Source organism: Acomys minous, assembly GCF_964271855.1.
Source record: "Acomys minous genome assembly, chromosome: 10".
Taxonomy (NCBI): Eukaryota; Metazoa; Chordata; class Mammalia; order Rodentia; family Muridae; genus Acomys; species Acomys minous.
The window spans coordinates 64235721-64248124 of record NC_140491.1 but is presented as its reverse complement, the minus strand read 5'-3'; the positions used below and the strand labels follow the sequence as shown (position 1 = coordinate 64248124).

The 12404-nt window shown below is 50.3% G+C and overlaps 1 protein-coding gene across 8 annotated transcripts in view; it reads right to left on the bottom strand.

Annotated features, from left to right (window-relative positions):
- CACNA1B (calcium voltage-gated channel subunit alpha1 B) overlaps positions 1-12404 on the bottom strand; it is a 181045-nt gene that overhangs the window by 106175 nt on the left and 62466 nt on the right. For all 8 annotated transcript variants that reach the window (XR_014782550.1, XR_014782551.1, XM_084798800.1 and 5 more), the window contains exons 11-12: positions 5231-5440; positions 1427-1539 (exon numbers count right to left, since the gene is read on the bottom strand). Coding sequence is in view for 6 of the 8 variants with exons in the window: in XM_084798800.1 (XP_084654926.1) it covers positions 1427-1539; positions 5231-5440 (323 nt within the window). In the remaining 2 variants the exon portion in view is untranslated. The remainder of the gene's footprint in view (positions 1-1426; positions 1540-5230; positions 5441-12404) is intronic.

Sequence of the window (12404 nt, the reverse complement as noted above, 5' to 3'; positions counted from 1 at the left end):
CAGCTCTTAAATACCCACCCTTTCTTTCTCCTGTGCACGAGCATGTGTCTTACAAGGGCTTGGTAACCCCAGACAAAGCTGCACAAGCTGCAGGCACTGTGCTGCCTACCTTGGTGCTCTGTACCCCACTTCCTGTGACACCTGATACACTGCTGCAGTGACACTCTAGTAGCCTGTGCAGAGGCTTGCTCAGGTGACCAGGAACATAGCTTGTAGCACGCCAGGCAGTGGGCCTCGAGTGAATTCCCTATGCCCAGATGAACATGGAATTACTAGGCCCTCATCAGAGACTGAGGCAGAGGCGTCGGGTGGGTTACATTAGAAGTCTTCACCCACAGACACGGAGAGGCACGATGTGTTTACTACTTTAGGCCACTTGCCATTGAGAGCATTGCTTTCCAAGTGGGAGAACTGAGCATGGGTTTTAGCAACACAGAACATAAAACTACCGTAATAAAAAAAAAAAAATAGTCTCCCTGGATGGGGAGGCCTGGTGGCACTCAGAGGAAGGATAGCAGGCTACCAAGAAGAGACTTGATACGCTATGAGCATATACGGGGAGAGGAGGTCCCCCTAAGTCACAGTCATAGGGGAAGGGAGTAAGGGGGAAATGGGAGGGAGGGAGGAATGGGAGGATACAAGGGATGGGATAACCATTGAGATGTAATATGAATAAATTAATAAAATATATTTTATTAATATTTTTTTTAAAAAAGCAGTTTAGGAGCCAGAGAACAAGGCCTGTCAGTGGAGGTGTAAAGTACCCTGGACACTGAGAAAACTGCCCATCAGGACCTATACAAACACAAGGAAACCCTTGCTGGTCAGCGGAGGAGGTGTGTGCAGTGGCATCCGGGCAAGACGTTGGCCACGGTTGCTGTAGAGGGAGGAAGAGTAGAAAATAAGCTCGGAAACCCATGAGGTACGCTCTGCAAGTTTCCAGGCCGAGTGCAGGGGACCTCCATGGACTCTGCCTCTGCTTGGGTCAAACGTAAAAGGCAAGAACAACCTAGCAGAAGGGAGCCAGGATTGGCTGCTTCAGAACGTGTCCCGCCTTCACAGATACCAAGTGGTGCCAACGCTGAGGAAGGCCACAGTCTGCAGGTGATGGCGAAAATAACATCCTGACTTCAATCTGAACCTGAAAACAGCTAAAGGCAAGTCTAAAGGAAATCAAAGTGTGACTCCCCAGCTCGGCCCTGGTTGGTGTGTGCCTCACATGCCAGTCGTAAGGAGTTGTGGTGTACTCTTCACCTAGGCGGAGCTGGACAGGCCTCCCTCTCCCACTGCTGTTGCTTCCCAGGCTCTAGGCAGCCTACCTGACCCCCACAGGGTCACGGAGCCCAGCCACTCTGAGTGAACACAGGGAGGGGCTATGCACAGCTCGGACTCACCCATCAGAAGGGGCCCTTTTGAAGAGTCTTACCCCAAAGTCAAAGCAGTTGAAGGAAGACCGGAAGTAGCTTCTGGGCCCCAGGCCATACATCTTCAGGGACATCTCTGTGAGGAAGAGACCCAGGAAAACAAACTCTGCAAAGTCTAGAGAAGTCAGAGAAGAGAAGGTTTAACTCGGGCTCCTCTCACCCGAGCCTCTCACCCCAGCCTGGCAGGACCACACCTCTGAGGGTTGTGGGCGTGGTCTGCGTCCTATGCCCTGGCCACAGTTCAGGAAAGGGATAAAGAACTGAAAGGTCCTGAGTCACATCAGTCCCTGTCTGTATGGCAGCAAGTGCTCAAACATCTGTAAGGTCATCTATAGGATCAACTCAGGAGTCAGCTGGAATACTTCAGAGGAGGCAGGGACAGTAAGGCCCGACAGAGCCCAACGGCCCTTCTACCTCAGCTCTGCACTCCAGTCTCCACTAAGGATCTCAGCCTCCTGATATGGTGGAGCACGCCTATAATCCCAGCGCTCTGAGAGGTGGAGGCAGGCAAATCTCTGCGAGTTCAAGGCCAGCCTGGTCTACAAAGTGAGTCCAGGACAGCCAAGGCTACACAGAGAGACCCTGTCTTGAAAAACAAAACAAACCATCCGACTTCCCGACAGGTTTTTCTTAGGAACCAAAGCGAGCCACACTTGACTTTAACTTTACTCGTGCGTTCGCGTCACCGACCAAAGGGGAAGCCTTCCCACAATGCATGCAGCTTCAGCTTCCAAAGGTAGCATAGCTTTCGTAACTTCTGATCAGGGCAGTAACTCGGACCACAAAGTCATGACAAAGAAGGAAAGGCAAGCTTCCAAGATCCCTGTCACCGGAAAGCCACTAGCCTAACCATCCCAGGGCCCATGTCAAACATATACGGCTCCCAATAAATGCCAATGTGCCCCGAGATTCGCCCGCACCCCTCTGTCTCCAAACGCTTAAGCTGAGGGCAACTCTGCAGCAGCTGAGCAGCCAGCTCCATCGCATCACACTAACACACAGCGGGATCCATTTCACACCCCAAGAGCAACGAAGTGCCTGAAACATGCTCTCTGGAGCCAGCGTGAAAACTGTCAGACACCTGCATCTAGCACGGGAGGCTAAGAACTAGGTGGGAGACAGGTCCCTCCCACGTCAGGCTTGACACTGCCCAAGTGACCAACACCTGGCCTCAACGCGCTAGTAGTCAACAGGTATGAAGTACAGGGGGAAAGCTACAGTTACACACGCCAGCCTAGAACAGCTCAGTAGGCAAAGGAGACACAGTACAGAATAGAGGAGCCCAACACTCCTATCTGAAGCCCAAAGTATCTCTACACTCAAAAGAGCAACTCCTGTGCCACCGAGCTCCCCGCAGAAGTGGGCACCCCTGGCACCCATACACTAAAGTGAGGCTGCCCATGCACTGATCTTGCCTTTCAGGAAAATAAGGGAAAGAGGGTTTTGACAAGAATTGCCAGGTGTTAAACTTTCAGAGAAAGACGTCAGAAATGCCCCTACAGTCTATGAAGACAGCCACAGTGTTGTAGACACAACCTCTCTCTCTCTCTCTCTTTCTCTCTCTCTCTCTCTCTCTGGGGCAAGAAAAGGGTTGCTTCCTTCATTCCTGCATTGTTCACTCGGCCGGCAGGCACCAGGGCTGCTGGGAGCCGGCATGGCGGCATGGGAAGCGATGCCCATCGCTCTCTCTAGGACTTACAAGCTGAAGGGAAGAAGAGAGAGGTGGCCACACGCGCCTTCTAAGGTCCGTGCAATGGCTCAGTGGTGAAGGCACTTGTCATCAGGCCTGACAGCCCAAATTTGTTCCCTAGGACCCACACAGTGCAAGAAGAGAATTAGCTAGCTCCCACAGAAAAATGTCTTGTGTTTGTTTGTTTGTTTGTTTGTTTGTTTCTTATAGTAAGAGGTCAGTATGCCACAGGAACAGAGGGGACCAAAGGGCTCCCGGGAGTGTAAGACTCAGCAGAGTGTAAGACTCAGTGTAAGAGCCCATCTGTAGTGTGGGTCTCCACAGCCTCTGGCAAGCCTGCCTCACCTCAGTGGGTCAGTCTAGCCACCAAGGACAACGCCTCAGACACTAAGGAGTAACAACACTCAAACCCTGCAAATGCCCACCCTCCTTCAGCAATTTTCCCTCTGTGAGGCCAAGAGGGTCAGGACTTCCAGCAAACTACTGAGAAGAGAAAGCATCGAAAGACCAAGGGGCCCATCTCCTGGCAGGCCGATCTGCGGCCTAGCCCAACTCTGGGGCACATTTAGCCTTGTGCCCCTATACCTCAGACAGGCAAGCAGATGATACCCCAGCATACAGACATAACCTACTTAGACAGCAGACACCCAGGAGTAGCTAAAAGTCTGCTCAGCTAGCACTGTGCCCATTGGAGAAGCGCAGACACCCAGGAGTAGCTAAAAGTCTGCTCAGCTAGCTCTGCGCCCATGGGAGAAGCGCAGACACCCAGGAGTAGCTGAAAGTCTGCTCAGCTAGCACTGTGCCCATGGGAGAAGCGCAGACACCCAGGAGTAGCTGAAAGTCTGCTCAGCTAGCACTGCACCCTTGGGAGAAGCACAACCCTGAACGACTGAGAGAATAGGAATCAGATGCTTTGGTTCCCACCCAACCCCAATGGGGGCCCTCGAGAACCAACGGAAAAAATCCAAATCCTGAGATACCAAACCACCCCGCCAGGCCCTGCTGGCGCAGGACGCACACTATGCCTGACCTTCACCCCACCCTGGGAGCACTAGTCAGGCTGGCAGCTGATGCCATCACCATTCCCTCAGCCTCTGCTGCCTCTACACCTTCTCCTTATGAGGTATGGAAGTTTAGGAAGCTATAGCCTAGAATCCCACTCCCCCCACAACAATATGCGTATGCACGCATGCAACTGGCTACCAGGGGGCTGTGAGTGCCTGCACCTCACGGGAGCCCTTCAGGGAATGGGCAGGCTCAGTGATCCGCAGAGCAGGGAGTATGGCAGAATACTCAGCATGCGGGGGCCAGAATGGAGGCCCACTAGGTCAGAAAGGGCCCTCCTGAGTGACTTGGGAAACCTGTGGCACACAGAGAGAGCCCCTCTGGAGAAAGGGGACATAAACCAGGGCCTGTTCCTCCACACCCATGCAGACAACAAGAATAGAAAGTGCAGCTGAGCCCCGAGGAAAAGGAAAACAACACACTGACAGCCGAGCAATGCATGAGCTTAGTAGATCATTTAACACTTGAGTGAGGCCTGGCGCTGTGTGACTTGGAGGGTCAGTCTCTGAGGAGGAGCTCTGATGCTTGACACGCATAGAAGTCTCAAACCTCCAGGGCCTGCCTCTCTGAACTGTAACAGGGACTAGCTGAACGTGACTTGGATCCCAGTGACTGGTGAGGGGCTCATGGACTTGAGATAACAGGTTGGCCCTGTCGGGGACATGGAAACTGCCCCACCCCCACCCCCAGTGCAGCCTGGTAAAGAGACAGAATGATCAGGAGATCCCTAGGAGAATGCAGAAGCCCAGCTCTGCCTCCCCGGCAGCCAGGATGGCGACAGCAGCCTCAGGCGGAGAGGCAAGATGGCTGAGTCTACTAGTCTGGTTTGCCCCTGGCTGTGCCATGAACCACTCCTATAAAATAACTCCTCGTTTCATAGCATGACACAATCATGGCGGGCATCTAGCCATGTCAGCTAAGGCCCGGCACACAGGCTAGGCCCACAGCTGTGCAGCAGAGACGGGGTATCACTCAGATCATCCAGTGCCAGGGTTTCCAGCTACAGATGAGTGGCTGGGAAGGGCCCCAGAGGAGGGACCAGAGTACGTACACAGGGCGGTGGTAAGCCGCTGAGGTTGATTATAGTGCACCATGGCCACACACAATGTGTTCAGGGCCACCACGCACAGCACCACCCAGTAGAAGCTCTGCGCTTTCACCATACGCCGGATGAAGAACCGGAACATCTTCTCCTTCCTCCTGAAGTACGAGGAGCTCTCCGTCTTCCCGCTCTTGAGGCTGGCACGAGCAAAGGGAGAGCCTGCAGGGACAAGGCTCGATGAGGGATCGGAGAACAGTGGGCTAACCAGGACAAGCAACCACCCACCCATAGGATCCCCTGCCGGCACACGCCCCCTCTCAAGCATTCTGAGGACATCTCCCTGACTACAGGCCACCGAGCAGCTTACCTCCGCAGCTCCTGAATAGATTCCAGCCCTTTTGCCTACCACAGACTAGGGAGTCCAGGGCCACTGGGTATCAGACCAGATAGGTGACCAACAATCAGTGTCTCTGGTCCCCAGAGCCCTGGCCAAGTTTCAAAAGGACAGCTCTGACACGGGTACCCTGTGCAAGTACTATGAGATTTTACCCCACCATTAATACCATCTTTGAATGGTGGCCGGAGGGCTCTGCAGCTTCTGACCTTCCTGCATCAGCAGCCACTGGCCTCCTGTTTCTCAGGCGGTCCTCTGGAATGCAGCTATTTGTGCTTGTGTGTAGCGGCAGCCTCGGTCCTGTCCAGAGCCCCCTCGTATGCTGATTCCTCTCTTACACGCAAACTGTCTTTCACCTCCAGTCACTACTCCTGCTCCACCTTGGCCCTTTCCAGCTCTCCTTGTTGGCTTGTGAGTTTGGGTTTTGGCTTCGATGATTTTTTTCACAGCACCGTTTTCTGACACTTCATCTAAAATATGGTCCTCAACCCGCTCCCAGCAGTAACTATAACCTTATCACCAACGATCACTGTGTTTGCCACTGAGCCCTGTTCAGAGGTGGTTCCAATAAATGCCGTCATATGGGTGAAACCGGGAAAGCATCTCCTCGGCCTACAGACAAGCGCCCACAGGTACCTGAAGGTTCTGGATGGGTGGGCGGAGTAACGGGAATAGCCGTGTCTAGATATCGCTGTGCTTTCTTCATGTCTGCACTACAGCCCTGGTGTCTGCACTGACGGCCTGGATATCAACTGCTCCTATGCATGCCTCCGAGAACACACACTGTACGCCTGCTAAGAACATCTGGGCTTGTGAGTGGATGCAGAGAAGATGATTTACCACATGCAAGTGTGTACATGCCCAGGCTTTCAGTCACACACTGAAAGCATCCTCAGCCTGGGGAAATGGAGCCAAGTGCCCGAGGCTCGGGAGGACCATCTCCAGCTCAGAGGAAGCCTATCAGCCAGAGACACCTCCTTAATGGAGAAGGCCTGGTTCTGAATGCCACCCCAACAAGTACCCACAGAAGACTGTGCTCCCCTACAGCTCCCCACTACTGAATCAGCCTCAGCCTCACACCTGCACCATGTGTGTGGCTACGTCCACAAACCAGGGCTGAATCATACAAAGAAACCTCTAGGCCGGGGCTGGTGAGGGTTGTAAGTGAGGCACTGCTCTTCTCCCGGGCACTGGGGATCGAGGAAGACACAGCATGCTGTGCAGACGAACAAAGACCTACCAGGCAGAACAGCAGACATGTAGACCAAGGCACTGCCTGAGACCCCACATACCTACATACGCACATGGTCACCCAGAAACCTGAGTCATACACACACATTCAGCATCCATCTAGGCCCTGGCCAGGCTCACTCTGGTTGAAGACCCAACCAGTTGCTCATATATTCAACAGGCACACGGCAGGAACATGTGTACATGCACAGGGCCACTCACAGTACGGGGGACATGCAAACCACTGTGCGTGAGTCACTCAACATGTCCTCAGGGGAGACATCCAAACCCAGCTCACCGTACCATCCAAGAAAGGGACCACGGGACTCACGTCTGAGGGCCCAGCCACACACCACACACAATCACCTGTGACAAAGCCACAATCTTCTCCCTCCAATGCCCTTGAAGTTCCCTAGCACCTCACTCCAAACACAGAACTCAAAAGACTGAAAGGGCCCTCGGTGTGCAATCTGAAGGCTCTTCTGCTCCTCAGCACCAAAAACCAGACATGCCAGCTGCAGATGTGCTGAGGCCTGGTGCCCTTCGACAGGAAGCATAGGCAACAAGGCCGCTGTCCCTCTACCACTCTGTGAACCCAGATCTCTGGGCCGAATTTCTCAGCAAGCAGCCAACGCGTGTTCACATCTGCCCTGGGTAACGGCTCTGGTGAGATCTCTGGCAAACACACGACTCACACTGTAGGTTATCACTGGGACCCTTTTTCACCTTTGCGTGCTTTCCAGGTGTAGCTTAGTGTCAGCGTGTATTACCCATAGTGAAAGCATGTGTCTTAAGAAAAGCAAGATCTGACACCTTCAAGCTAGATGCACTGGAGAGTTCAAGTAAGTCACGGATGACAGCAGGGCCCAGTGAGCCAGCGGCAACAGACTCCCTGCACTCAACAAAGAGGGATGTCCTGAACACAGGGTCCTCACTGCCCTCATCGGGACTTGTTCAACAGCGCGTGTACACAGGGGCATGCATCGGCTAAGGAAGGTACAGGAAGCAAAGAGTAGCCGAGATTCACACTGCCATTACTGTCCATGACCTCTAAGAAAAAGAGAAGGTTCCAAGCGTCCTTCCAGCCCAGCTGGCTTATCCGAGTGTGTGGCATTGAAAGTTACATGGCCCTGGCTGGTGAGATGGCTCAGAGGTTAAGAGCACTGTCTGCTCTTCCAAAGGTTTTGAGTTCAATTCCCAGCAACCACATAGTAGCTCACATCCATTTATAATGAGATCTGATGCCCTCTTTTGACAGGCAGGTATACATGTAGGCACGGCACTGTATACATAATAAATAAATAAATCTAAAGAAAGAAAGAAAGAAAGTTACATGGCCAAGCAACATGCCAACACCCTTGGGTCTGTGGGGATGGAAAGTAAGCTGAGAGTTTGTGTTTATTTGTTTGTTTGTTTGTTTGAGTAACCTCAGTTTTTATGGATTTAAGGGCAGTACAAGATAACTGTAACAAAACAAATCTCAGAGAGAGAAAGAACCTGAATAAAAATAGCCCCCACAGGCTCATATATTTGAATGTTTGGCGCCCAGAATGTTTATAAGGATTGAGGAGGTGTGGCCCTGTTGGAAGCGGTGCATCATGGACTGACCCTCTGAAATAGTAGGGTAGGCCCCAAGTAAATGCTTTCTCTTTAAGTTGCCTTGGTCCTGGTGTCTCATCTCTGAAATACAACAGTCAACAAGGATGGGCTTTTAATAATAATAATAATAATAATAATAATAATAATAATAATAATAGCATTTCTCTGCCATTCAGCAGACGAAAAAGAGATGAAATAGTCATGTGGACAGCGTTTCCACTGACAGCAAGCCTGGACCTGGCACTGAGGGAGAGATGATGCCAATAGTGTCCAGTGCCTATGATGAAGCTACAGCACCAGAGCCACAGAGGGACTGTGCGCACCAGCAGTCCAGGAATCACCGGGTGATGGTCAAGGGACTGCACCCCAACACTGGCACTACAGAGGGAGAAGCACTGAAGAGGCTTAGTGGAGAAGTGACAGGCAGGGAGTCCTCAGGAGGCTCACTGCAGGAGTGCCAAGCGAGCAAAGGACCAGCAGTGTGCAGGAGCTCTGCAAAGGTCATCCGCGCTAAATTAGGCACGGGGCAGCATAGATGGAAACAATTTAGTGACTGACATAATGCATCTCAGTGGGAAAGAAGGAAAATGGATACAGGAGAATATCCATTTGGGGGATGGAGCTGAGACGCAGACATCGGAAAAGGAGCAGGGAACGTGATCTAGGCAGCAAAACAGAGATGACAACCAGAAACCACAGACATGCCATACAAATATTAAATATGAAGCAAGAAGAAAGAAATCACATCAGACCACAAGGCTAGGACTTAAGGGGGTAAGCTACAGCCACTTAAGTGCATCTTGTAAAGAAACTTAATACGTATGCCAACTAGTTTTACATCCATTTGACACAAGCCAGAGTCAACGGAGAAAGAGCCTCCATAAGATCCAGCCTCAGCCGGGCGTGGTGGTGCACACCTGGAATCCCAGCACTCGGGAGGCAGAGGCAGGTGGATCGCTGTGAGTTTGAGGCCAGCCTGGTCTACAAAGTGAGTCCAGGACAGCCAAGGCTGCACAGAGAGACCCTGTCTCAAGAAAACAAACAAAAGACCCAGCCTTAGGCACTTCTTTGGTTAGTGCCTGATGTGGGTGGTGCCATTCCTGGGCTGGCAGTCCTGGGTTCTATTTGGAAGCAGGCTGAGCAAGCTACGAGGAGCACCCGCCAGGCTCCTGCCTTGTTTTAAGTTCCCTGTCCCTACTTTCTTCAGTGATGGACTATGATGTGGAAGCCACATAAACCCTCTCTTCCCAACTTGCCTTTGGCCATGGGGCTGCATTGCAGCAGTAGAACTCTAACACAATATTCTAAAGAGGAACAAAGAATAAAATAGGAGCTGGGCATGATAGCGCACGCCTTTAATCCCAGCACTCGGGAGGCAGAGGCAGGCAGATAGCTGTAAGTTTGAGGCCAGCCTGGCCTACAAAGCTAGTCCAGGACAGCCAGGGCTACACAGAGAAACCCTGTCTGGAAAAACAAAAAAAAAATTAATAATGATGATGATGATGATAATAAATAATAATAGTAAATAATAATAAATATGGTATATTATATTACATTATATGTTGTTGTTGTTGTTGTTGTTGTTATTATTATTATTATTATTATTATTATTGGAAAAGTACCAAGAAATGCAATCTACAAAAGAACAGATAGCAACAACAAAAGAACAGAACAGTAGCAAGATGTCAAACAAAATCTCAGCACTTAATCGGTAGGAGCTGACGCAGGAGGATCACCATTAGTTCAGTGCCAGCCTGGGCTCCAGACCAGCATCAGCTATGGAGTAAGAGCCTGTTTAAAAAAAAAAAATAGCTGAGCGCTCAGTGGAGTAAGAACAGACCCTGTGCGATCACACAAAGAGCGGAGGAAGCACAGCAACCACAGCCTCACTAACAACTCTAAAATGCAAAGTAACTTGCTTAGAAAAGCATGCGATGGTAACGCCAGTGGCGGCCCTCCCAAGTGACAGTTCTATAAGACCGAAACCAAAGAACCAGGAATTTCAATGAACAAACATGGCCGCTCTCGGCTACAGAACATACACTTCTTGTTTATGCCAATGAGACATTAGGATTAGTTACAAACGTTGATTTGAAAATGTATAAACTTAAGGAGATTTATAGGCCACATTGCCCCATAATTATCTAACAAAATGAGATTAAAGATCATCCAAAGATCATTGCCCCTACTTATCAATTAAGAAGCAGACTCCTAGACAACCGTTGGCTTAAAGAGGAAAGTAAAGAACATGGCGTGGATGTCAACAGAAAGGACTGTGTCATAGCTAACCTTCACAGAGAGGCAAGCACGGGGCCCAGGGTGGCGCACGCCTGTAATCCCAGCACTCAGGAGGCAAGAGGCAGGCGGATCGCTGTGAGTTCGAGGCCAGCCTGGTCTACAAAGCTAGTCCAGGACAGCCAAGGCTACACAGAGAAACCCTGTCTCGAAGACCATAGATAGATAGATAGATAGATAGATAGATAGACAGACACAGACAGACAGACAGACAGATGGATGAAAGAAATTAGGAAGGTGCTAGAGAGATGGCTCAGTAGTTCTTGCTGCTCTTGCAGACCAAGGTTAAGCGTCCAGCAGCCACATGGAGACTCATACTCATCTATAGGCACCTACAAGGTACATATACATATATGCAGGCAAAACATTCATGCATATAAAATTAAGGTTTTTTTTTCAACAAAAAGAAATTAGAAAACTAGGACTGGAGAGAAAGCTCAGTGGTTAGGAATGCTTACTCTCCATGCAGAGGTCCCAGATTCAGTTCCCAGCACCCACATCAGGCGGCGCACTGCCTCCTGTTACTCTATTTCCAAGAGATCCCATGCCCTCTGCCCTCTGCCCTCTGCCCTCTGCCCTCTGCCCTCTGCAGGCACCTGCACCCACATGTTACACATAAGCTCACACAGACACATACACATAAGCATAAGTGAATGCAAATGTTTTTAAATAAATTAGAAAATAATAATCCAAAACAATATAAAAATAATAACGATACATGGTAAATGAGAAAAACAATAAAATTAAAAATACGGTCAAAGAAATCTAAGACGAGGGTGTTTAACATTCATCAATATACACATGTTAATTCTGAATGACCCTAATAAGGAAAGAAAAGAAACCTGAAGATACACTGGGGACCAAACGAGCAAAGCTGTGCTGACGGGGTCTGTGTCGGCCTCAGAGCCATGAGCAGCTTGAACACACAACTCGCACATGTCTGTGGGGCTGCGCCCAGCCTCCAACAAACATCAACACCCTGCGTCCTCAAGCAGCCAATACCTTGTGCTCTGACTCAGGCCACAGCCCCAACTCCTAGTGAGAGCTCCTCTATCTCTGCTGTGAAAGCCAGAGCTTCCTTGATAGCGCTCTTACTCAGACACACCTGCCTGGACTGTCTTCAAATAGACCTGAAGGCCAAGCATTTACCACCTCCAAAGCCAGACACGGGGTCCCACCTGTTTGATTGGTACACTGGCCTTCACGAAGTGGCTTCCCTGCTTGTGCCTTTTCCCTGTTCCACTTTATCGTCAGCATCCCGAGAAGAGGCAGCTGCTGCTACAGTGAAAGCCAGACCTTTAGACCAATGGTGGCTACCTGGAGTCCTTGCTAGGCCCTCGCCTACCTTTAAGCTTTGACATTCTTCATCAATGTTAGCCACATTCCTGTCTCAGGGTCGTAATATCTGTTTCCAGAAGGTTCTTTCTCATAACATTCTTTTCCAGCTCCTTATTCAAATGATATCCTCCTCAGTCACAGTCATAGGAAGGGGAATGGGGTGAAAGCGGGAGGGAGGGAGGAATGGGAGGATGCATGGGATGGGATAGCAAATGAGATGTAATGTGAATTATTTTATTTTTTAATAAAAAAGTAAATAAAAATAATAAATAAATAACAACAACAAATGATATCCTTCATCCTGAGACCACCTATGGCCTTTCTGCT